The sequence below is a fragment of the Myxocyprinus asiaticus genome, chromosome 8 (genome assembly GCF_019703515.2).
Source record: "Myxocyprinus asiaticus isolate MX2 ecotype Aquarium Trade chromosome 8, UBuf_Myxa_2, whole genome shotgun sequence".
In the NCBI taxonomy this organism is placed as follows: domain Eukaryota; kingdom Metazoa; phylum Chordata; class Actinopteri; order Cypriniformes; family Catostomidae; genus Myxocyprinus; species Myxocyprinus asiaticus.
In genome coordinates this window covers 17,140,569-17,164,836 of record NC_059351.1, presented here as the reverse complement: position 1 = coordinate 17,164,836, position 24,268 = coordinate 17,140,569, and the positions used below count along the sequence as shown (strand labels likewise).

The window sequence follows — 24,268 nt, the reverse complement described above, 5'->3', positions numbered from 1 at the left end:
CCTCAATTTCAAGCATCATGTCTAGAGGAAACCAGGCATTGCTCATCACCTGTGAAATATGGTGGTGGTAGGATCATGCTGTGGGGGTGTTTTTTAGCGGTTGGGACTGGGTGACTGGTCAGGGTTGAAGGAAAGCTGAATGCAGCAAAATACATAGATATCCTTAATGAAAACCTGGTCCAGAACGTTCAGGACCTCAGACTGGGTTGAAGGTTCACCTTCCAACAGGACAATAACCCTAAGCACACAGCCAAAACAACACAAGAGTGGCTTAGGGACAACTCTGTGAATGTCCTTGAGTGGCCCAGTCAGAGCCCGGACTTGAACACAATCGAACATCTCTGGAGAGACCTGAAAATGGCTGTCCACAGACGGTCCCCATCCAACCTGACAGAGCTTGAGAGAATCTGCTTAGATGAATGGCAGAAAATCCCCTAATCCAGGTGTGCAAAGCTTGTCGCATCATACCCAAAAAGACCTGAGGCTGTAATCGCTGCCAAAAGTGCTTCAACTAAGTACTGAGTTAAGGGTCTGAATACTTATGTCAGTGTGATATTTCAGTTTTTTCTTTTAGTTAAATTTGCAACTAGTTTAGTTTTTGCTTTGTAATTATGGGGTATGGAGTGTAGATTTATGTGAAAATAAAATAATAATTTAAAGCATTTTAGCTTAAGGTTGCAACATAACAAAATGTGAAAAAATGAAGGGGGTCTGAATACTTTCTAAATGCACTGTATAATGAATTGTCATAGATTGTCAGTGGTTATTATAATTATTATTGTTTTATTATATTTCATTTTTAATCCCCTTTTCTCCCAATTTGGAATGCCCAATTCCCACTACTTAATAGGTCCTCATGGTGGTGCGGTTACTCACCTCAATCCAGGTAGCGGAGGACAAGTCTCAGTTGCCTCCATTTCTGAGACGTCAATCCGCGGATCTTATCATGTGGCTCGTTGTGCATGACACAGCGGAGACTCCGCATGTGGAGGCTCATGCTACTCTCCGTGATCCATGCACAACTTACCACATGCCCCACTGAGAGCGAGAACCACTAATCGTGACCACGAGGAGGTTACCCCAATGTGACTTTACCCTCCCTAGCAACCGGGCCAATTTGGTTGCTTAGGAGACCTGGCTTGAGTCACTCAGCAAACCCAGGATTCGAGCTCGCGACTCCAGGGGTTTTAGTTAGCGTCAGTACTCGCTGAGCTACCCAGGCCCCCCAGTGAATATTATTTAATGTGCACTACCAGTCTACAGTAGGAGTCTATTATTCATAGACACCTCAGTTTTATCTCATCTGTTTCAAACCTCTGATTCGTTTTTTTTTTTCTTTGTTTCATCCTTTCCAAAAAGAAAAAAAAGAAGTTATTGTAATGTTTAATGGTTGTGTTCATGTATATCATGTCTTTTATTTTGTATTCTAGTTCCTGTTTCATGTCATGTGTTCCTTAGTCATGTGATGTACTGTTTTCCCTCCATGTTCATGTGTCTTGTTTTCATTGGTTTATTGGTTGATTATCTTGTTATCAGTTCTGTCTGTTTATTGGTTATCTTTGTCATGTGTTCTCCCATGTCCATGTATTTAAACCCTCATGTTTTACATTGTCCTTTGTCAAGTATTGTATGTGTTTGGTACGTTGTTCATGTCATGTCATGTCATGTCATGTCATGTCAGGTCATGCTATGCCATGCCAAGTTTATGTGTACTTAATTAAACTTTTAATGCAAGTGTACATATTCGTTAACATTTCCTCAAAAATAGTCAACATCACTAAACAAATACAATAAGTCAACAATACATGCTGCAGTTAGCAAATTAATCATCCAAATCAATACATTTAATCAATTATAAGTATCTTTATTTTGTAATTGCGACTGTCTCACAGTTTTAATTTATTTCTCACAATTGTGACTTTATTTCTCACAATATGGACTTTTTGTTGCAATTGTGACTTTATTTCTCGCAATTTAGACTTTACATCTCACAATTTCAACTTTATTTCTCGCAGTTGCATGTTACTAAGTCGCAATTGCATGATAGTTATTTCTTGCAATTGCATGATATAAACTCACAACTTATTTCTGTCAAATGTTTTGCTTGCTATCTTTAAAGTAAATGGCACTTTTTTTGATTTTTTATAATCAAATGCATTCATACATTTGAAGTGTGACTTAAGTGTGCAAAAAAGTTTTTTTTTTTTTTTTTTGCCACTGTTCATTCAGTATAAAGGATTCCATTTAGGATCCTCATATGCTGTATATATAGGATTCCTATTATATAGGATTCACACTAGGCATGAGACATCATTTATGTTTAGTATATCTGACATTTTCACTCCTAAATGCTAATTAGTTGTCAATTTCAACATGGTTTACTGTTTTTACAAAAAAACTTTTTTGCACACTTAAGTCACACTTCAAATGTATGAATGCATTTGATTATAAAAAATCAAAAAAGTGCCATTTACTTTAAAGATAGCAAGCAAAACATTTGACAGAAATAAGCTGTGAGTTTATATCATGCAATTGCAAGAAATAACTATCATGCAATTGTGACTTAGTAACATGCAATTGCGAGAAATAAAGTTGAAATTGTGAGATGTAAAGTCTAAATTGCGAGAAATAAAGTCACAATTGCAACAAAAAGTCCATATTGTGAGAAATAAAGTTAAAACTGTGAGACAGTCGCAGTTGTAAGAAGGAAAGTCGCAATTACAAAATAAAGATACTTAGAATTTATTAAATGTATTGATTTGGATGATTAATTTGCTAACTGCAGCATGTATTGTTGACTTATTGTATTTGTTTAGTGATGTTGACTATTTTTGAGGAAATGTTAATGAATATGTACACTTGCATTAAAAGTTTAATTAAGTACACATACATTTATGCTTATTTAATACATTTGTGATAAATACTTTATGTAAAGTAAGAAAATATCAATGAATCGTAAAAGTTTTTTTTTTTTGTACATTTAAAGCATTAATATGCTTATTATTCAGTTAAGAAATGTACATTACTTAATATTAATAAGTATAGGCTACATTGCGAGATATAAAATCAAAACTGTGAAATATAAAGTCAGAATTACCTCTTTTATTTTATTTTTAATTCCTTGGTAAGATCTGGCTTCCATACATATATTTTCATGTGCTCTTGCAATACATTTTATGCCAGTCACCTTTGTCACTTCCTTTTCATTCCTGCCCTCTTCCATATTCCACACTTTATTGTCAGCATTATTGTCTTTCGAATTCAACATACTACCCTATTTTTGTGTCTCTTCTCTCTAATTAGTTCAAAATAATCCAGGCGAGTCTAATTTTTGTTATGTTTACTATCCAGAGGCGAGAATGTGTTGTAATAGGTTGCAGAGGGATCTTTTTTCTTTCTGTTCCACGAAAACTTCAGCCTTTATTAATGTACACATAAAAGCTGGTGTGTAAAAGAGCGAGATGAGGAGATGCTCTGTGAATGCCTGCGGATGCACCTCATGCCAGCATTAAGTCATGCTCCCTGGATCAGGATGCAGATGGCTTGTTATGCTAAATACAGGCAGTGTTTTGATTGGGTTACTCCTACTTTCATCTTAGTTTTTTCAAAAAGAGGACACAAAATACTGCTCTTTGCTGGCTGTTTTATCATAGTCTGAGGATATAGAATTCTTAGGGCTTAAAACAGCAAGGGAAGCTTTCATCTTTTTTTAAACTGCACTAACAGCTGTATCAATTCTCAAATCCAGTATTGCATATCTTTTTTTACTATCACCATTTATTAGGCAACCTGATATCAAAATTGACTCATATGTAAGTAGTATATTGAGCTCTTTTATTTCAAAATATCAAGGCAATTAGGTTTTGTCACGATATGACCTATTTCATATTTTCACTTTTATATCTCATAAACAAATGCTTAAAATGAAGCACTTGGCTTTCCTGTGTTCCTATACCCATTTCTTACCATTAGTTTTCCAATTCGGCATGAATAATATTAACATTATGTTGTCACTTAATGGCAATAAAACATATGTGACCACATCATTATTGTGTCAACAGTAATGCAAGCCTAGCATCTCTGATAGGATAAATTACACAGTATGCTAAATGACCATCAGCTTTCCATAGTCTTACAAACCATTCATTTATTTTTATTAACCATCAAGAGGAAATATATTCCCTGAGGCTCGTTTTGCACTTACCTTTGCCCGTGACCATTGCTTTATCACTAAATGATCAAGTGTTTCTTACACACTCTGTGGATTTCTAATTCTTTTGAGGCAGACACAGGATAAATAAAACTTGGCTCAGGTATGCTGAGGTTTGTTGTAATCAACATTTCTATTGATTGACTGTCAAATCCCAGAAGTAATCTATTTTATATACACTTTCATTATTGTGTTGGCGCAGATCCATGCTAGCTATGAGAAAAGACAGGGCGAACACATAGCAGAGGAGGATGCACACATTTGTAATTTCAAGATATTCAATCTTAAAGCAGCCAAATAAATAAGATGTTTACTTATTATTTATGTATTGATTTGGATGATTAATCTGCTAATGGCAACATGTATTTTTTGTTACTTTTTTTGCATTTGTTTAGTAATGTTGACTATTTCTGAGTAAATGTTACTTAATATGCACACTTAAAATTACATGTATACTTGCATTAAAAAGTTTAATTAATAATGAATAAGTACATATATTAATTTATGCTTATTTAATACAAAAATATATAAAGTAAGAAAATATTAATCATAAAGGGTAACTATAAATACTTAACATCAAGATGTACACTTAAAGCATTTATCATTAAATTAAGAAATGAATATTGATTAATTTGAACAAATAATAAGGGCTATATACTGTATGTAGGCTATATACTGTGTATATATATATATATATATATATATATATATATATACACACACACACTACCAGTCGAAAGTTTTGAAACACTTACTCATTCTTTATTATATTTTTTTTTTTTTTTTTTTTTTTTCACATTTTAGAATAATAGTAAAGTCATCAAAACTATGGAATAACATAAATAGAACTATGGGAATTATGTTGTGACTAAACAAAATCCAAAATAAATCAAAACTGTTATATTTTAGCATCTTCAAAGTAGTCACCCTTTGCCTAGAATTTGTAGACATGTACTCTTGACATTTTCTCAACCAACTTCTTGAGGTATCACCCTGGGATGCATTTTAAACAGTATTGAAGGATTTCCCATCTATGTTGGGCACTTATTGGCTGCTTTTCTTTATTATTTGGTCCAAATCATCAATTTCAAAAACGTTTTTTTTTCTTATTAAAAAACATTTAAGCATACGCCGTCAGATCAAAAGATTTTTACGATCATGAGAAACATTTCAGTCGAGTGTTTCAAAACTTTTGACCGGCAGTGTGTATATATATATATATATATATATACACACACATATACACATACATACATACATTCACACACACACACACACACACACACACACACACACACAGTATATTAGTAATACATATTCATTAAAATTGACAAGTAATACAAAGATAAGCTAAATTAACATACAGTATAAATTTTATATATTAATATCACATATTAATGCATAGATGAAATTAATGTAAAATGTTAATAATACAGGCTATACTCACATAACATTAAGATGTACACTTGTAATGAATTGATTAATAAGTGCTAATATTAATTTATGTTTAATTATACATAGAAACAATAAATAAGTTAAAAACAAATATATTATTCATTGTGGCATGGGGGGCGTGGTCATGTATCGGTCTTTTCAAAGAGGTTGAGGAAGGCCTCCGGATCGTCGTTTGGCCCCATCTTCGTCAGGGCCACCGGTGGAACAGGCTCCGAGGAGGGCGCAGCACCAGCCCCCTCACTGGTGATCAAGCTCTGGAGCACCTGCCGGTCCTCCGCTTGTGCCTGGAACAGGACTTGAAAGTGTTGCTCCTGCTCCTGCACCTGCTCCTTCTCCTGCTCCTGGCGTACCTCCTTGAGGGCTTGATGTTGTGACTGCTGGATACTGGTGAGGGTCTTGAAGACTTCGCCCAGCGGTAAGGAATCCATAACAGCATTCTCCTCCAATCCCAGGTTTCGGCACCACTGTAATAGATCTTAGTTTGTGGGCAATAGAGGAGTCAGGAGACAACGAAGCAGGCTTTTTATTCTCCTTGTTCACACACACAATCGACGGTAACCATCGATAACCAAAGAAAATCATTCTTAAATAAATGAAAGCACTCCAAATAATAAAACACTCTTGGTGTGTCTGTTGTGCTTTCAGGTCACTCTCTCTCTCCTCTCTGACGCTCTGGCATGCCTTTAAGTTCTCCCTCCGCCATCGCTATAATGAGAGACAGGTGTTAGAGATAATTATGAGCCAGGTGACGAGCCTTACCACTCTCCCACAGACCGATAAATGTCCACACCTTCCATACCACATTCATCATACTGTAACAGTCTCTGTAACCTGGGTCTGTGCTGAAATGTAGCTTAGACATGAAGAGCATGAACAGACGATGACGATGAAGAGTAAGAACCCAAGTGCAGTTTATTCCTTATACATGTGGTAAATCTAGAAACATGAAACCAAACAAACTTGACTTGACATTAAACACAAACATGAGCATGAACATGGACTTGGACTTGGACTTGACCTAAGCATGCCAACACAAACAAGCACACAAACAATACCTGACCCTGATACAATGGAAACATGAGACTTAAATACATGGACATGGGAAACATAAACCAATGAACAGACAGAACTCTAAACAAGATAACAAGACAATGAGCATAAACCAATGACATGATAGAACCAATAATAAGACTATGAACCAACCACAATGAACATGAGGGAAACAGGATGATCACAAGACTTGACATGGAAACAGGGAATCACATGACATGACAGGGAAACAGGAAATAACATGACATGGAACTACTTTTCAAAATAGAAGACATGAACACAAAACATGAACAAAAACACATCTAGACGTGACATATCCCCCCACAAAACATAAACACAGAGTTCAAGAGGGAGATGGGGGGGGGGGGGCTTGCTTGTGATAGGGCATGGAGCAGACTAGGGCTTGGCTGTGACATGGCATGGAGCAGACTGAAGTTTGGCTGTGACATGGCATGAAGCACACTCTGGTGTTGCTGTGACATGGCAGGGAGCAGACTCTGGCGTTGCTGTGACATGGCAGGGAGCAGACTCTGGCGTTGCTGTGACATGGCAGGGAGCAGACTCTGGCGTTGCTGTGACATGGCAGGGAGCAGACTCTGGCGTTGCTGTGACATGGCAGGGAGCAGACTCTGGCGTTGCTGTGACATGGCAGGGAGCAGACTCTGGCGTTGCTGTGACATGGCAGGGAGCAGACTCTGGCGTTGCTGTGACATGGCAGGGAGCAGACTCTGGCGTGGCTGTGACATGGCAGGGAGCAGACTCTGGCGTGGCTGTGACATGGCAGGGAGCAGACTCTGGCGTGGCTGTGACATGGCAGGGAGCAGACTCTGGCGTGGCTGTGACATGGCAGGGAGCAGACTCTGGCGTGGCTGTGACATGGCAGGGAGCAGACTCTGGCGTGGCTGTGACATGGCATGGTGTAGACTCAGGATCCGGGGCAGAAGATGGTGCAAGCTCTGTGACCATGACGTGGCACTCCGGCTCGGCGACCATGACGTGGCACTTTGGCTTGGCAACCATGACGGTGGGACTCTGGCTTGTTATCCGCCTCCCCCACAGTGAAAGTTGAAACGCTTATCCGCAGGGCAAGGTCGATATATTGAGCCAGATTGAAGGTACTCCAACTGCCAGGCATCTAGGTGTGCATCGGCTCATCCAAGCCTGCACGAAAAAAGCGTTTGAGGGCGATATCATTAAATTCCACCTCATATGCCAGGATGCAGAAGTCCTCTACGTAGTCTTCTATGGAATGCTTTCCTTGACGTAGACGTATTAGTAGATCTGCTGGGTTCATTTTGGGGGTCAGGTATTCTGTAACGTAGTCTCTGTAACATGGGTCTGTGCTGAAACGTAGCTTAGACACGAAGCGCATGAACAGACGATGACGATGAAGAGTAAGAACCCAAGTGCAGTTTATTCCTTATATATGTGGTAAATCCAGAAACATTAAACCAAACAAACTTGACTTGACACTAAACACAAACATGAGCATGAACATGGACTTGACACTAAACATGAGCACACCAGCACAAACAAACAATACCTGACCCCGATACAATGGAAACATGAGACTTAAATACATGGACAAGAGAAACATAAACCAGTGAACAAACAGAACTCTAAACAAGATAACAAGACAATGAGCATAATCCAATGACATGATAGAACCAATAACAAGCCTATGAACCAATGGGAAACAGACACAATGAACATGAGGGAAACAGGAAGACTTGACATGGAAACAGGGAATTGCATGACATGGCAGGGAAACAGGAAATAACATGACATGGAACTTCTTTTCAAAATAAAAGACATTAACACAAAACATGAACAAAAACACATCTAGACATGACACATACAGGTTAACTATTTTCACTTAACATTAAGTTTAATTATTTATTAAATTAAGAAATGTACATTACTTACTGTTATGTAGAATTACTAAAAGTCTGTATTGTGAATAAATAAATACAGTATATTCATTAATATGTACCTTAATACATAAGTTTAATTATGTGTGTGTGTGTGTGTGTGTACTTATTAATCAATATATAAAAATACATGTATATTAAAATGAATTTGTAAACATAAACAACACAGACGATGCACATTTAACATGAAGTTTATTAACATTTAAAGTGTTAATAAGTTTATTATTATTAAATTAAGAAATTTAGATTACTTATTAAAAATATTATGTATAATTTAAAATAAAAAATCAGATTGGGTTTCTCCCCAATTTGGCATGCCCAATTCCCAATGCGCTCTAGGTTCTCGTGGTGGCATAGTGACTTGCCTCAATTTGGGTGGCGGAGGACGAATCTCAGTTGCCTCCACATCTGAGACAGTCAATCCACTCATCTTATCATGTGGCTTGTTGAGCACGTTACTGCGGGACCTAGAGTGTGTGGAGGCTTCACGCTATTCTCCGCGGCATTCACGCACAACTCACTACATGCCCCACCAAGAGCGAGAACCACATTATAGTGACCACGAGGAGGTTAACCCAATGTGAGTCTTCCCTTCCTAGCAAGCGGGCCAATTGGTTGCTTAGGAAGTCTGACTGGAGGCACTCAGCATGCCCTGGATTTGAACTTGCGACTCCAGGTGTGGTAGTCAGCATCTTTACTTGCTGAGCTACCCAGGTCCCCTATTATGTATAATTAATAAGTGTGTATTGCATAATAATAATACATATTCATTCATATGTACACTTAATACATAAGTTTAATTTATAAATTAATATATGTACTTATTAATCATGATATATTAAAACATGAATTAATGTATAATGTAAGTTAACAACACAGGCTATTCAAACTTAATAAGATGAAAACTTAAAGCATAAATAAGTTCAACAATTCTTAAAATAAGTAATGTACATATTCAAATAGCATGTACAATTAATAAGTGTATGTATTAATACTACATATTAATTGATTCATACAATTAACATCAGTATGTACATTTTCACTAATAATTTCATTAAAAAATGTATGTTTACATATACATACAATTAATATGTATTTGTACATATGAATTAGTAATACACATCAATTTATATGTGTGCCTAAATTAAATTAATCTGTGCACATATTTCTCTGTTTTCTCATAAAAGGTTAATTTTGAAAATGTTTTAAGAATACAGACAACATCGAGAACTTCAAATTTGTTCCTTAATTGTCATCATGTTTAAAATACATATAAAAAATATATAATGTTGCCAGCATATCAGTTCTGCAGTACATTTAGTATGTGTGTGGGTATGCATGTAACGATGTGGTTGAAAAAGCATTTAGATGATGGATCGGCGCATGAGTCTCTCGCTCTTTGTATCTGACATCTATTCCAGTGATTCATTCTCACATTTGTCTGTAACGCTGAAGAGGTTCAGGACTAAATGTTGTTTAACACAATCTGCTGGACTTAGCTTTTGTCTGCCTCATTTTCACATATATTTCTGTTGCTACTGTCTTACTGATTTTAAGATGCACTTAAGCAAGGAAACAGATTGCACGGAAAGAAAGGGTATATCATAGAGAAATATGATTTACATTTCTCCCCATTGAAGACAGTTACTGATGTAAATGCAGCCTGACGGTTGCTGTCGAGTTCTATTGAATGTTTCATTCAAAAACATTGCACTTATTCAAAGCGGTCCAGTCATCAACATCCTTTTCATTTTTTGTACTTTATTATGGTGCATTTAAAATGTTTTTTTTGTTCCTTGGGATGCCGTTTTGGACTTTCCTTTGTTATAAGAAATAAATGTGAACAAATGAAAGCACTTTTATGTCTGTGTGCCATTCAATCTTTTTCTCAATAAAGGCAAGCGGCAAATGAAACACAGCTTGCAGAATCATTCTGTTGAAAGTTCTCAAACATGTTCTCAACTCCACAGCTTAAATGTTGTTGGTAAATTTGTTTCTTTGAAAGTTGTATTGATATTGTAGTGAAGACACCGGGGCAGTAATGTTAAAATCCATATGCAGTTTAATAAAAGAATAAACAGTACAACCAAGTAGCAAATCAAAGGGTAAACAATAAGTAGGCAAGCATTCGTTACACAGGAAGACAGTCCAAGAGAGGCAAACCAAGTAAATCCGAGAGACAGAGGGGTAATCCAGTAAAAAGGCAATAGGTCCAAAAACAGGCTGGGAAATACGATGAACAGGCAGGAGTCAAAACACATGGAAAAAGTCATGGTTACTTGTGTAACCACTGTTCCCTGATGGAGGGAACGAGACGTTGTGTCGATGTAGTGACACTAGGGGTCACTCTTGGGAGCCCGAGATACCTCTGGTCTTTGATAACAGGCCAATGAAAATTGGCAAGTGGTATTTGCATGTCACTCCCCCAGACATACGGGTATAAAAGGAGCTGGTATGCAACCACTCATTCAGGTTTTACGCTGAGGAGCCGATATAAGGTCTGGCCATTTCAGCAGGTAGTTCAGCGTTGTGGCAGGAGGGACACAACGTCTCGTTCCCTCCATCAGGGAATGGAGGTTACACAAGTAACCATGACGTTCCCTATCTGTCACTCACTCGACATTGTGTCGATGTAGTGACACTAGGAGTCCCTATACGAAACGCCACAATTGGCTGAACTGTGTTACGTGTACTGGCGGTGTGTGGTGGGCAGACTACTCTGTGCCTCATAGCCAGCACACCAGGTCAACATGTAACCTCCCCCAACATAGTGATGAGTGTCGAACGGCACTTTCTGGGGACAAGTCGACTACCCAAGAGATAGAGACAGGCTTAACCCAGTCGTGGCCTCTTTTTTCCACTCCCTAAAAAAGAAGGGGGATTATCCGACTGGGCCACCAGGTCTAGTCGGGGGGTGTCCCTCCCAAGGGGAAGACACAGCGGAGAACACACCTCACCCAAAGGGGGGAGGGGTATTTAAATGGCAGGATACGTCACATGGTCTTTCCAACCATGTGGAGAGTCTTCAAGGTAGATCCTGCCCAATGGAGGAGGAGTTACTACATACATGGAGACTGGGGCAGAGGGGCTCTGCCCAAGGAAGATGCAGTTTGCCAACAGGGAAATGAATTAGTGGAAGGTATATATCGCACAGGGAACTGCCACATGCGGAGCACTTACCCCAGAACAGGACTCTTAGTTAGCACGTGTACTGGGCCGGCAGCGAATCTCTCCAAAAACTCGACTGCCACAGGGCTCGTAGGAAGTCAACCAGGGAACAAACTTGTGAACACTACTGGGAATTAATGGCGCACATCTTCAGCTCAAAAGGAGGTGGAAGGCGCTATATGCAAGCGATACACCCGGCCGGCTATCCCGGGCTTATCCGCTTGTGTTGCGTGCCACTACCTGGGATGAAACCGGTTCCACCTGGAGGTTGTAGAACCTTGCAAAGGTGTTGGGTGTTGCCCAGCCCACTGCTCTGCAAATGTATGTTAGAGAGGCACCCCTGGCCAGGGCCCAAGAAGCCGCTACAACCCTGGTAAAATGGGCTCGTAGCCCTACCGGGGGCGGCATGTCCTGGGCGAGATATGCCATAGTTATGGCATCAGTGAGCCAGTGGGCAATCCTCTGCTTGGAGACAGTGCTTCCTTTCCGCTGTGCACCAAAGCAGACAAAGACCTGCTCAGAGATTCTAAAGCTCTGCATGCGATCCAAATAGATGCGTAAAGCGCGCACCGGACACAGCAACGACAGGGCTGGGTCTGCCTCCTCCTGGGGCAGCGCTTGCAGGTTCACCACCTGGTCCCTAAAAGGGGTGGTGGGAACCTTGGGCACATAGCCCGGTCGGGGTCTCAGGATCACGTGAGAGTAACCCGGACTGAACTCCATGCACGTTTCACTGACAGAGAACGCTTGCAGGTCTCCTACCCTCTTGATGGAAGTGAGCGCAGTCAGGAGGGCAGTCTTCAAGGAGAGCGCCTTAAGCTCGGCTGACTGCAAAGGCTCAAAGGGGGCTCTCTGTAGACCCTGAAGAACTACAGAGAGGTCCCACGAGGGAACGAGGCATGGTCTGGAGGGATTCAGCCTCCTGGTGCCTCTTAGGAACCTGATGATCAGGTCGTGCTTCCCTAAGGACTTACCGCCGACTGCGTCATGGTGTGCTGCTATGGCGGCAACGTGCACCTTCAAGGTGGAAGGAGACAGCCTCCCTTCCAACCTCTCCAGCAGGAAGGAAAGCACTGATCTGACTGCACATCTCTGGGGGTCTTCGCGTCGGGAAGAACACCACTTAGCGAACAGACGCCACTTAAAGGCATACAGGCGCATCGCAGAGGGGGCCCTAGCCTGAGTGATCGTGTCTATCACCGCAGGTCCCGTCCCATCCAGGGGCCAGACATGGAGATTCCAGAGGTCTGGTCGCAGGTGCCAGAGGGTGCCCCGTCCCTGAGAAAGAAGGTCCTTCCTCAGGGGAATTCGCCAGGGGGAGCTGTCGCGAGGAGCGTGAGTTCCAAGAACCACATCTGGGTGGGCCAGTAGGGTGCTACCAGGACGACCTGCTCCTCATCCTCCCTGACCTTGCACAGGGTCTGTGCAAGCAGGCTCACTGGGGGAAACACATATTTGCATAGGCCAGTGGGCCAGCTGTGTGCCAGCGCATCTATGCCGAGGGGAGCCTCAGAGAGGGCGTACCAGAGCGGGCAGTGGGAGGATTCTTGGGAGGCAAACAGGTCCACCTGTGCCTGTCCGAATCGACTCCAAATCAGCTGGACCACCTGAGGGTGGAGTCTCCACTCTCCCCTGAGGGTAACCTGCCATGACAGCGCGTCCGCTGTAGTGTTGAGGTTGCCCAGGATGTGAGTGGTTCACAGTGACGAAGTGCTGCTGACTCCAGAGGAGGAGACGGCGGGCAAGTTGTGACATACAACGAGAGCGCAGACCGCCTTGGCGGTTGACATATGCTACCCTTGCTGTGTTGTCTGTCTGAACTAACACATGCTTGTCTTGGATCAACAGCCAGAACCTCCACAGGGCGAGCAGAATTGCCAACAACTCGAGGCAGTTGATGTGCCAATGCAGTCGCAGACCCGTCCAGAGGCCGGCGGCTGTGTGCCCATTGCAAACAATGCCCCAGCCCGTTTTGGAGACATCTGTCGTGACCACGACGCACCTGGAGACCAGTTCTAGAAGAACACCTGCCTGTAGAAATGAGAGGTCAGTCCAAGGGCTGAAAAGACAGTGACAGACCGGTGTGATGACTACGCGATGTGTCCCGTGGCGCCATGCCCATCTTGGGACTCGATTCTGGAGCCAGTGCTGAAGCGGCCTCATATGCATCAACCCGAGCGGGGTGGCCACCGCCGAGGATGCCATATGCCCCAGGAGCCTCTGAAAAAGTTTCAGTGGAAACGCTGTTTTCTGTTTGAACGCCTTCAAACAGGCCAGCACCGACTGGGCGTGCTCGTTCGTAAGGCGTGCCATCAAGGAGTCCAACTGAATCCAACTCCAAACCGAGAAAAGAGATGCTCTGAACCGGGAGGAGCTTGCTCTTTTCCCAGTTGACCCAAAGCCCTAGTCGGCTGAGGTGTGAGAGCACCAGGTCCCTGTGTGCACACAACATGTCTTGAGAGTGAGCTAAGATTAGCCAGTCATCGAGATAGTTGAGAATGCGTATACCCACCTCCCTTAACGGGGCAAGGTCAGCCTCTGCGACCTTCATGAAGACACGAGGAGAGAGGGACAGGCAGAAAGGGAGGACTTTGTACTGATACGCCTGACCCTCGAATGCAAACCGCAGGAAGGGTCTGTGTCGAGGAAGGATAGAGACGTGGGAGCACGCATCCTTCAGGTCTACCTCCGTGAACTAATCTTGATTCCAGACGCTTGCCAGAATGCGTTTTTGCATCAGCATCTTGAACGGGAGTCTGTTTAAGGTCCGGTTAAGTACTCGCAGGTCCAAGATTGGCCGCAACCCACCACCTTTTTTCGGTACGATGAAGTAGGGGCTGTAAAACCCCTTCTTCATCTCAGCTGGAGGGATAGGTTCTATCGCGCCCTTCCGTAGGAGGGTAGTGATCTCCGCACGCAAGGTAGCAGCGTTTTCGCTCTTGACCAAGGTGAAGTGAATACTGCTGAACCTGGGTGGGCGCCTGGTGAACTGAATCATGTAGCTGAGTCGGACGGTCCGGATCAGCCATCGCGATGGATTGGAAAGCGCAAGCCATGCGTCCAAGTTCCGCGCAAGGGGACAACGTCATCGGACGTACCGGCAGGTGGGGCCTCGCTGCGGGGCGGAGCTCGAGTTGCCACACCACGGCGTGGCCGTGTTGAGTCTAGGGATATCAAAGCACTTACCGAAGCCTGACCACCCCCGAAACAGCCTGGGACGGGGGAGGAAGAGGCCTGTCCTCGTAACCCGTGGAGATTGCCACATCGGGGGTGGCTGTGTGCCACAGCTGGGCACTCAGGGGCAGAAAGGCCACCGCTGGAGTGCCAATATAGCAAGAAAAAACCCGTGGAAGGTAGTCATGGTGACGACCGTGCACACCGGGTATGTGACCCAGGGAGGTAGGAAGCCGCTCTTTTGCTGAACTGTTGGGTACCGCAGCCACTTGGTCATGCGGCGAAATCAAACAAAAAGGCAACAAAAGATTTTCCGCCCGGCCCTCCACCGGGGGATGGAGTGGTCTTTTTACCAGCTCCAAGTGAGTGGGTTCCCTCGTCTCTGGGTCGCCCGTCTCAGGGGTGCTTTGATGACCTCCGTGGGTTCTTATGTGCCAGCTGTGAGACGGGTGGCATCTGCTTCCTGTGGTGGGCTCCACGCCGGGGCCGGGCTGAAGGGGCGGGCTGCGGTGGAGCCGGTGCAGTCACTGCAGGGGGACTCCCTAGGCCACGAGCAGACAGGGTGCGGGATCTTGAGCCGTTCCGGGGCAGAACTGCTGGGCAAAGTCCTCGACGGTGTCGCCGAATAGGCCAGCCTGGGAAATGGGGGCAGCAAGGAACCGTGTCTTGTCGGCCTCGCCCATCTCAACCAGGTTGAGCCAGAGGTGGTGCTCCTAGACCACTAGTGTGGCCATCGTCCGCCCGAGAGACCGCGCTGTGACTTTCGTCGCTCTGAGAGCGAGGTCGGTTGCCGAGCGTAGTTCCTGTATCAAATCTGGGGCGGAACTACCCTCGTGCAGTTCTTTCAATGCCTTGGCTTGTTGGACCTGCAGGAGAACCATGGCGTGCAGGGCAGAGGCGGCTTGTCCTGCAGCGCTGTAGGCTTTAGCTGTCAGGAACGACGTGAGCCTACAGGGCTTGGATGGGAGCTTAGGGCGTCCGCACCAGGTGGCGGCGCTCTGCGGGCATAGGTGAACCGTGAGTGCCTTATCCACCGGGGGAATCACCGTATAGCCCTTGGCCGCCCCGCCATCGAGGGTAGTGAGAGCGGGGGAACTGCGGAATCAGGGCTGGGCAGTAAAAGGTGCCTCCCACGATTTCGTCAGCTCCTTGTGCACTTCCGGGAAGAATGGCACTGGTGCAGGACGTGGCTGCTTTGAGTGGCGCTGCAAGCCCAGGAACATCTGGAAGCCCGATTGGGGCAGACGAGCATGCTTGGGAATGGGAGGTCCGCGGGGGGATACCCGGCAGAGACGAGTCGCCTCTAGTGCTAGCCGCACTGGCCTCATACCCGTAGGTAGAAGGACCGAGGCGGGGAGCCGCTGGGGTGGCTTGCTTTCTTGCGAAAGCAAGCCGCGACCGCAACGTTGCCATGGTCATGTTCTCGCAATGAGAACATGAACCATCCACAAATGCTGCCTCCGTGTGGGTCGTGCCCAGACACGAAAGACAGCGATCATGACCATTTGAAGTTGAGAGATAACGACCGCAACCAGGAATAACACACAATCGGAAAGGCATCTTTAAAAAGACGCGTCTTTAAAAAGACATTCCGTGTGTGCCGCTCTTTTAGAGAAATATATACTCTTTTAGAGGAAAAAAAGCTCTTTCAGAAAACATACTCTCTTGTTTTTCTGCCGAAGTGCCCAGGAGCGTTCCCTGCAGTGCACCAGTGCAGAGGAGGGAGAAGCCGCTGAAATGCGCCGTCAGATCCAGCAGAGGTGAATGAACAGTAGGATTCAACTCAATGAGCATGACCGTTCAGCTCCGAAGAGAAAATCTGAATAAGTGGTTGCATACCAGCTCCTTTTATACCCGTATGTCCGGGGAAGTGGCATGCAAATACCACTCGCCAATTTTCATTGGCCTTTTATCAAAGACCAGAGGTGTCTCGGGCTCCTAAGAGTGACCCCCTAGTGTCACTACATTGACACAACGTCGAGTGAGTGACAGAGAGGGAACAGTAATGGTAAATAACGCTCAGAATTGCAGACTAGGCAGAACAAGACTTTGCACTGAATGTGTGTAAACAGGGAACTTAAATAGACAGAGATAATGTGAAACAGGTGGGCGAGTAATCAGTCTGAGCGGAGGGTTATGGGAAATGTAGTTTGTGAAAGAAGGGTTAGTACTCTGGAGATGGCGACCCCTGGCAGCGTTCAGGAGAGATAGCAGGCACTGCCGGTGTAACAGATATAGTCAGGAAAGATCTTTGGAAAGATTTGGAAAATATGTTGTATTGGTTAAAACACAGGGCTGCTGATCCCAAGAAAAAAATTTAATCTATAAGCAACACTGTAAAACTTTTTGTGGCATTGCTATAACAACATATTTGTATTTAATTATTCAAATTTTGCAATAATTTCAATCATTCCTACTAAATTTTATGAGAATGTTTCAGTTAAAAAAACTTCTGCACCAGTAACAAAATTCAAAGCAATTTAAATGTTTGTTGGTATGTTTTAACAATAAGGTTATATTTTTTAACATTAGCAAATATATTAGGTACTATTTCTTACAGCATTTCTTAAACCTTGTTAATGCAAATTTGTCAAAATAGTTTTGTTTATTGACTGTTTATATTAGTTAATAGTGCATTAGCTAATATGAAATTATACAGCTTTTAATAAAAAAAATAAAAAATAATTATTGTTAGTGTATGTAGAAATTAACATTAACAAAGTTTAATAAATGGTGTAAAAGTATTGTTTATTGCTAGTTTATGTTAATTATTGTTAACTGATGTTAACAAATACAACTTTATTGTAAAGTGTTGATGTTTTATTAATTAATCTATCTTTTTACTTATTGAACTTTTGATTAATTGTGTATTTATTTTACTGTGAATAACAATGAAGAATTCCCTTAGGACCTCCACTTTTAGATATGCTTTATGTTTAATATCAACAGTAAAGTTATAGTTATATTTTGATTGCTTTGGTGCTTGTAGAAAGGAAAACTCAGATATCATCTTTGGTAGGGTATGATGTATCTGGAAGAAAGGCGACTGGTGCACAGAGACCTTGCTGCCCGTAATGTCTTGGTGAAATCTCCAAACCACATTAAAATTATTGACTTTGGTCTTGCTCGATTGCTGGATGCTGATGAAAAGGAGTACAATTCAGATGGAGGAAAGGTCAGTGTTAAATTTGAAGGGTTGGGATCCATTTAATTAATTTTTAAGTAAATATGTACAGTATATAATATAGTGAGTTACCTTCAATAATTAGTGAGAATGATTGTCACTTGATTGGATGAATTTTATATTTGAGTGCTAAATCATTTTTGTTCATAAATTAAAGAGCTCTTATTTTAGAATACGATCAATGTATTTTAAAATAAATATGATCGCATAACTTTATTTTTCCATGTGATGATATGCTAATGAGATTTCTCTTTTATGCAGATGCCTATCAAGTGGATGGCATTGGAATGCATTCACTACAGGAAGTTCACACACCAGAGTGATGTATGGAGCTATGGTAAGTTATACACTACTTTTTATAGGGTTGTATTTCGCATGATTAGTACTATGTACACAGTATTTGGTGAGCAGTCCTTCACTTTTCAAAGAAATGAAAATATTTTTAAATGTAGCTACATTAAAGATGCAGCACAGGACTGTCTGTTATATACTGTATAATATAATATAATATATAATTGTAAACCTAGACTATGTAAGTGTATACATCATATATTGGTTTAAATCTGAATATAAAAATACTGCACATTTCTAATGATATATTCTAGTATAAAGTTTATATATATATATATATATATATATATATATATATATATATATATATGTGTGTGTGTGTGTGTGTATATATATATATATATATGTGTGTGTGTGTGTATATATATATATATATATATATATATATATATATATATATATATATATATATGTATATATATATATATCATTGTATAATTATAATTATTATAAATTATATGTGGACAGTCTTACAGATTTTTACAGTCTTTTAGTATGCTTACAGAAGTACTGAGTACAGTAAGTACAAAAGTACTGAGCAACATTGGGTTGGGGTTAGGGTTGGGTTTAGGGTTAGTACATAGTAATTAATGTAGTTGTTGTAATTATATAGTAAGTAAATATAGAACAGCACTGTAAAATATATTGCTACCATTATTTTTATATGTGTGGTACAGCTCAGAGTGCTTTTCACGAAATAACTACATACATAACAAATGTATTTATATTGTACATGATATGATGTATTTATTTACTCTTATTCAGGGGTGACTATCTGGGAGCTGATGACATTTGGAGGAAAGCCCTATGATGGCATTCCTACGCAAGACATTCCAGACATCTTAGAGAAGGGCGAGCGTTTGCCCCAGCCACCCATCTGCACTATAGACGTCTACATGGTGATGGTGAAATGTGAGTGGAAGGGAGGGGGTATCTTGTTGTACCAATGTACCTTGTTGATGCATTATGCAATACCTTGCTGATGAGCAATTAGGAATATATATATATATATATAGTATACAGTATATCCACAGATGGAACAGTTACAAAAATGTGCTTGATAGTCCAGTCGGCTTCTGCTTGCTTACTGGGGTCCCAAAGACAATAACTTTTAAGCCATGATTTTCAATCGCATTATTGATTTAAACTGCACAGTGAGGACTTTAAGACATCACACCATAATTTTCTGGTAGAGCATACATTTTCTGTAAAGCTGCTTTGGGATGATTTGTGTAAATGTGTAAAAAAATGACTTAACTTACAATAAAGGTATCAGAGGGTAATACCAATGTACTTTGAAATTTACCATGGCACTGTATGATTACCATATTCATATACCGGTACCTTGATATTTCAACGGTATTGTAATTTCAAGTTTCCTAAAATATTTCAGCCATGTTATTGTCCAAAATAAAGTTATATTACAATCTACATATTTACATATATACACTGGCGGCCAAAAGTTTGGAATAATGTACAGATTTTGCTGTTTCGGAAATTGGTACTTTAATTCACCAAAGTGGCATTCAACTGATCACAAAGTATAGTCAGGACATTACTGATGTAAAAACAGCACCCTCACTATATGAAAAAAGTCATTTTTGATCAATTCTAGACAGGCCCAATTTCCAGCAGCCATCACTCCAACACCTAATCCTTGAATTGCTAATTTGGTACTAGAAAATCACTTGCCATTATATCAAACACAGTTGAAAGCTATTTGGTTCATTAAATGAAGCATAAAATTGTCTTTGTGTTTGTTTGTTTGAGTTGCCACAGTATGCAATATACTGGCATGTCTTAAGGTCAATATTAGGTCAAAAATGGCAAAAAAGAAACTCATCAGTCAATCATTGTTTTGAGGAAAGAAGGCTATACAATGCTTGAAATTGCCAAAAAACATCTCATTTACTGTCGTAACCTCCATTCCCTGATGGAGGGAATGAGACATTGTGTCGATGTAGTGACACTAGGGGTCGCTCTTGAGAGCCCCGAACACCTCAGATCTTTGAGAAAATGCCAATGAAAATTGGCGAGTGGAATTTGAATGCCACTCCCCCGGACATACGGGTATAAAAGGAGCTGGCTTGCAACCACTCACACAACATCCCATTCCCTCCATCAGGGAACAGAGGTTATGACAGTAACCGAGATGTTCCCCTTCTGTCACTCACTCGACGTTGTGTTGATGTAGTGACACTAGGGGTCCCTATATGAAACGCCACAACTAGCTGAACTGCAAGCTGCTGCGTGCGTAGTAGCAGGTGCACCGGTCTGCACGTAGCCTCCCCCAATGCCCCCAAAAATGACGTATAGTTCCCCACATCCCTAGGGGGAAAGAGACGTATCTAGTATGGAAGCAGGCCGTACCAGCCGTGTGTGCCAGCATTTTCTCTCTATGTTTTCTCTCCACAGGGTATTCGGTTATTTGGCTGGGGCCATTTTAAAGCTCAATATATGCACCGGGGAAGGTGTTCTTTTCATATCCTATTCTTTCAGGGGGAAAAGTCCCCGTGGAGACCACATCCTGCCCAGAGGGGAGGTAACATGTGGCAAGCATGTCATGTGGGCTCAGAGCCACACATGGAAGAGGTGCGGTGGTAGGTCCTGTCTGAAAGGGGAGAAACTCTACAAACACACCGACTGGGACAGAGAGGGCTCTGTTGAAGGGAGACGCAGGTCCCCCTTCAGTACATCACAGGGGGTACCGGAGTAACCGGCACCTGTGGAGCACCTACCTCAGTAAGGACATATTAGCACATTTACTGGTTCCGGCTGTGAATTCCTCCACTGAATTCGCGAGCCACATGTCTAGGGAGGAAGGACATCCAGGGTTCACGGGTTCGTGAACTCGCATGGGAAAAGAAGTGCACATCTTCGCCTCTTTGGAAGGGAAAGGCGCTGTACGCAAGCGATACACCCAGCCAGCTGTCCGTATTCCTGACAGAACACGGGATGAAACTGGCTCAACCCAGAGATTGTAAAATCTTGCAAAGATATTGGGTGTTGCCCAGCCCGCCTCCCTGCAGATGTCTGCTAGAGAGGTGCCATGGGCCAGTGCCCACAAGGATGCCAGACTCCTTGTGGAGTGTACTCATATTGCAAGTCTGGGTGGGCCAGTACAGGGCCACAAGGGTGACCTGCTCCTCATCCTCTCTGACCTTGCACAGGGTTTGTGCAAGTAGGCTCACTGGGAGGAACGCATACTTGCGCAGCCCCTGGGACCAGCTGTGTGCCAGCATGTCTGGGAGGAGGGGGGCCCCCGTCAGAGAATACCAGAGTGGGCAGTGGGAGGTTTTTCAGGAGGAAAATAGGTCTACTTGTGCTTTTCTGAACCAACTCCAAATCAGCTGGACCACCTGGGGGTGGAGTCTCCACTCTCCCCAGCAAACCATAGGAAGGGTCTGTGTTGAGGTAGAACAGAGACGTGAAAGTAGGCATCCTTCAGGTCTACCGCCGCGAACAATTCTTGATGCCGGACACACACCAAAATGTGCTTTGGCATCAGCATCTTGAACGGGAATCTGTGTAAGGCCCGGTTCAGAACTCACAGGTCCAAGATTGGCCACAACCCACCTCCTTTCTTCAGTATGATGAAGGGCTGTAAAACCCTTTCTTCATCTCAGCTGGAGGGACATGCTCTATCACGCCCTTGCGCAGAAGGGTCGCAATCTCCGCACGCAAGGTGGCGGCGTTCTCGCCCCTCACTGAAGTGAAGCGGACGCAGCTGAACCGGGGCAGGCACCTGGCGAACTGAATAGCGTAGTCAAGTCGGATGGTCGTGGCCAACCACCACGACGGGTTGGAAAGCGCTAGCCACATGTCCAAGCTCCAAGCGAGGGGCACTAAGGGGACGATCGCATTTAATGTACCTGTGGGTGGGGCCTCGCGGCGGGAGGGAGCAGGGGATGCGATGTCGAAGAGCCTCGCTTCTTCTCGAACTCGTGGCTGTGCTGAGGGGATCCTCAAAGCACTTACCTTGCTCCATGTACCCGGCGTCGGAGGGGTCGGCAATGGGGGAGGAGGGACTTTTTGACCATCCTCGTAGTCCGTCACAACCACCTGGCCATGGGTGTGAGTGTGGTGCGACTGGACGCGCGAAGGCGGGGGGCCCACATTCGTGGCGTCTAAGTCGCAGGTGCTCAGTGCCCGGTTGCTGTGACAACAGCGGGGGTAAACACTGGCTATGTGACCCAGGGAGTGAGGAAACTGCTCTTTTCAGAATGTGGGTACCGCAGCCCGTTCAGGGTGCAGTGAACATAAAAGAAAAGGAAACCAAGGTTTTACCTCCTGGTCCTCCACTGGGGGATGGAGTGGTCTGGATACCAGCTCCAGGTTTGCAGCAGACATCAAGCTCCCTGGGTCATCCATCTCAGGGGTGATTGGGAGCCTTCCGGGTCCTCATGTCGGCCCGTGAGGTGAGGGGCATCAGCTTCCTGCAGGGGGCTCTACGCTGGGGCCGAGATCTGGGCTCAGGCTGAGGCAGAGCCACCTGGGCTTTCGCCGCCACAGGGGGACGCCCTCGGTGAGCAGACGGGATACTTGAGCCGGGCCAGGGCAAGATGTGTTGTATAGCCTCCGTCTGCTTCCTCACCACCGAGAACTGCTGGGTGAAGTCCTCGATGGTGTCACCAAATAGGCCGATCTGGGGGCATTGAGAAAGCGAACCTTGTCCACGTCCCTCATCTCGACCAGATTCAGCCACAGGTGGCATTCCTGGACCACGAGGGTGGACATTGCCTGCCCGAGTGCCGTGACCTGCATCACATCGGGATCAGGACTACCCACGTGCAGTTCTATTAGTGCCTTGCCCTGGTGTACTTGCAGGAGGGCCATGGCATGCAGGGCAGAGGCGGCCTGACCAGCGGCGCTGTAGGCTTTGGCCGTCAGAGATGACGTCGTCCTACAGGCCTTGGAAGGGAGTGCCGGGTGATCCCGCCAGGTGGCTGCACTTTGCGGGCACAGGTGCACCGCAACCGCCTTATCCACCTGAGGGACCTCCGTATACCCGTGGGCTGCCCCACCATCGAGGGTAGTGAGAGCGGACAAGCTGGGAGGCCGGTTTCGGGCAGAAAAAGGTGCCTTCCATGACCTTGTCAGCTCGTCGTGCACTTCCGGGAAAAAAGGGACTGGGGGGGGCGTGGCGAGCGGCGCCCCGAACCCAGGAACCAATCATCACGCGCAGCGGCCCGGCAAGCATGGCGGTTATCTCGCCATCAGCCTCAGACTGGGTGGGCCGACCCAAAGGGTCCATTTAAATATCCCCCCCTATCTTGGGGCGAGGTGTGGTCTCCGCGGTGTCCTCCCCTTGGGAGGGACACCCCCCGACTAGACCTGGCACCCCAGTCGGATAATCCCCCTTCTTTTTTAGGGAGTGGAAAAAGAGAAGGAGAAAAGTGGCCACGACTGGGTTAAGCCTGTCTCTATCTTTGGGTAGTCGACTTGTCCCCAAAAAGGGCCGTTCGACACTCATAACTGTGTTGGGGGAGGTTACGTGTTGACCTGGTGTGCTGGCTATGAGGCACAGAGCAAGTCTGCCCACCACACACCGCCAGTTCACGTAACACCGTTCAGCTTTGTGGCGTTTCGTATATGGACCCCTAGTGTCACTACATCGACACCAACGTCGAGTGAGTGACAGATAGGGAACGTCATGGTTACTGGTGTAACCTCTGTTCCCTGATGGAGGGAACGAGATGTTGGTCCCTGCTGCCACAACGCTGAACTACCCGCTGAAATCGCCGG

The 24,268-nt window shown here is 43.9% G+C and overlaps 1 protein-coding gene across 1 annotated transcript in view; it reads left to right on the top strand.

Moving 5' to 3' along the window:
- Window positions 1-24,268, top strand: part of LOC127445109 (receptor tyrosine-protein kinase erbB-4-like) — a 342,336-nt gene that overhangs the window by 299,500 nt on the left and 18,568 nt on the right. Inside the window, exons 21-23 of the mRNA XM_051704908.1 lie at window positions 18,008-18,163; window positions 18,434-18,509; window positions 19,289-19,435. Coding sequence (XP_051560868.1) covers window positions 18,008-18,163; window positions 18,434-18,509; window positions 19,289-19,435 — 379 coding nt within the window. The remainder of the gene's footprint in view (window positions 1-18,007; window positions 18,164-18,433; window positions 18,510-19,288; window positions 19,436-24,268) is intronic.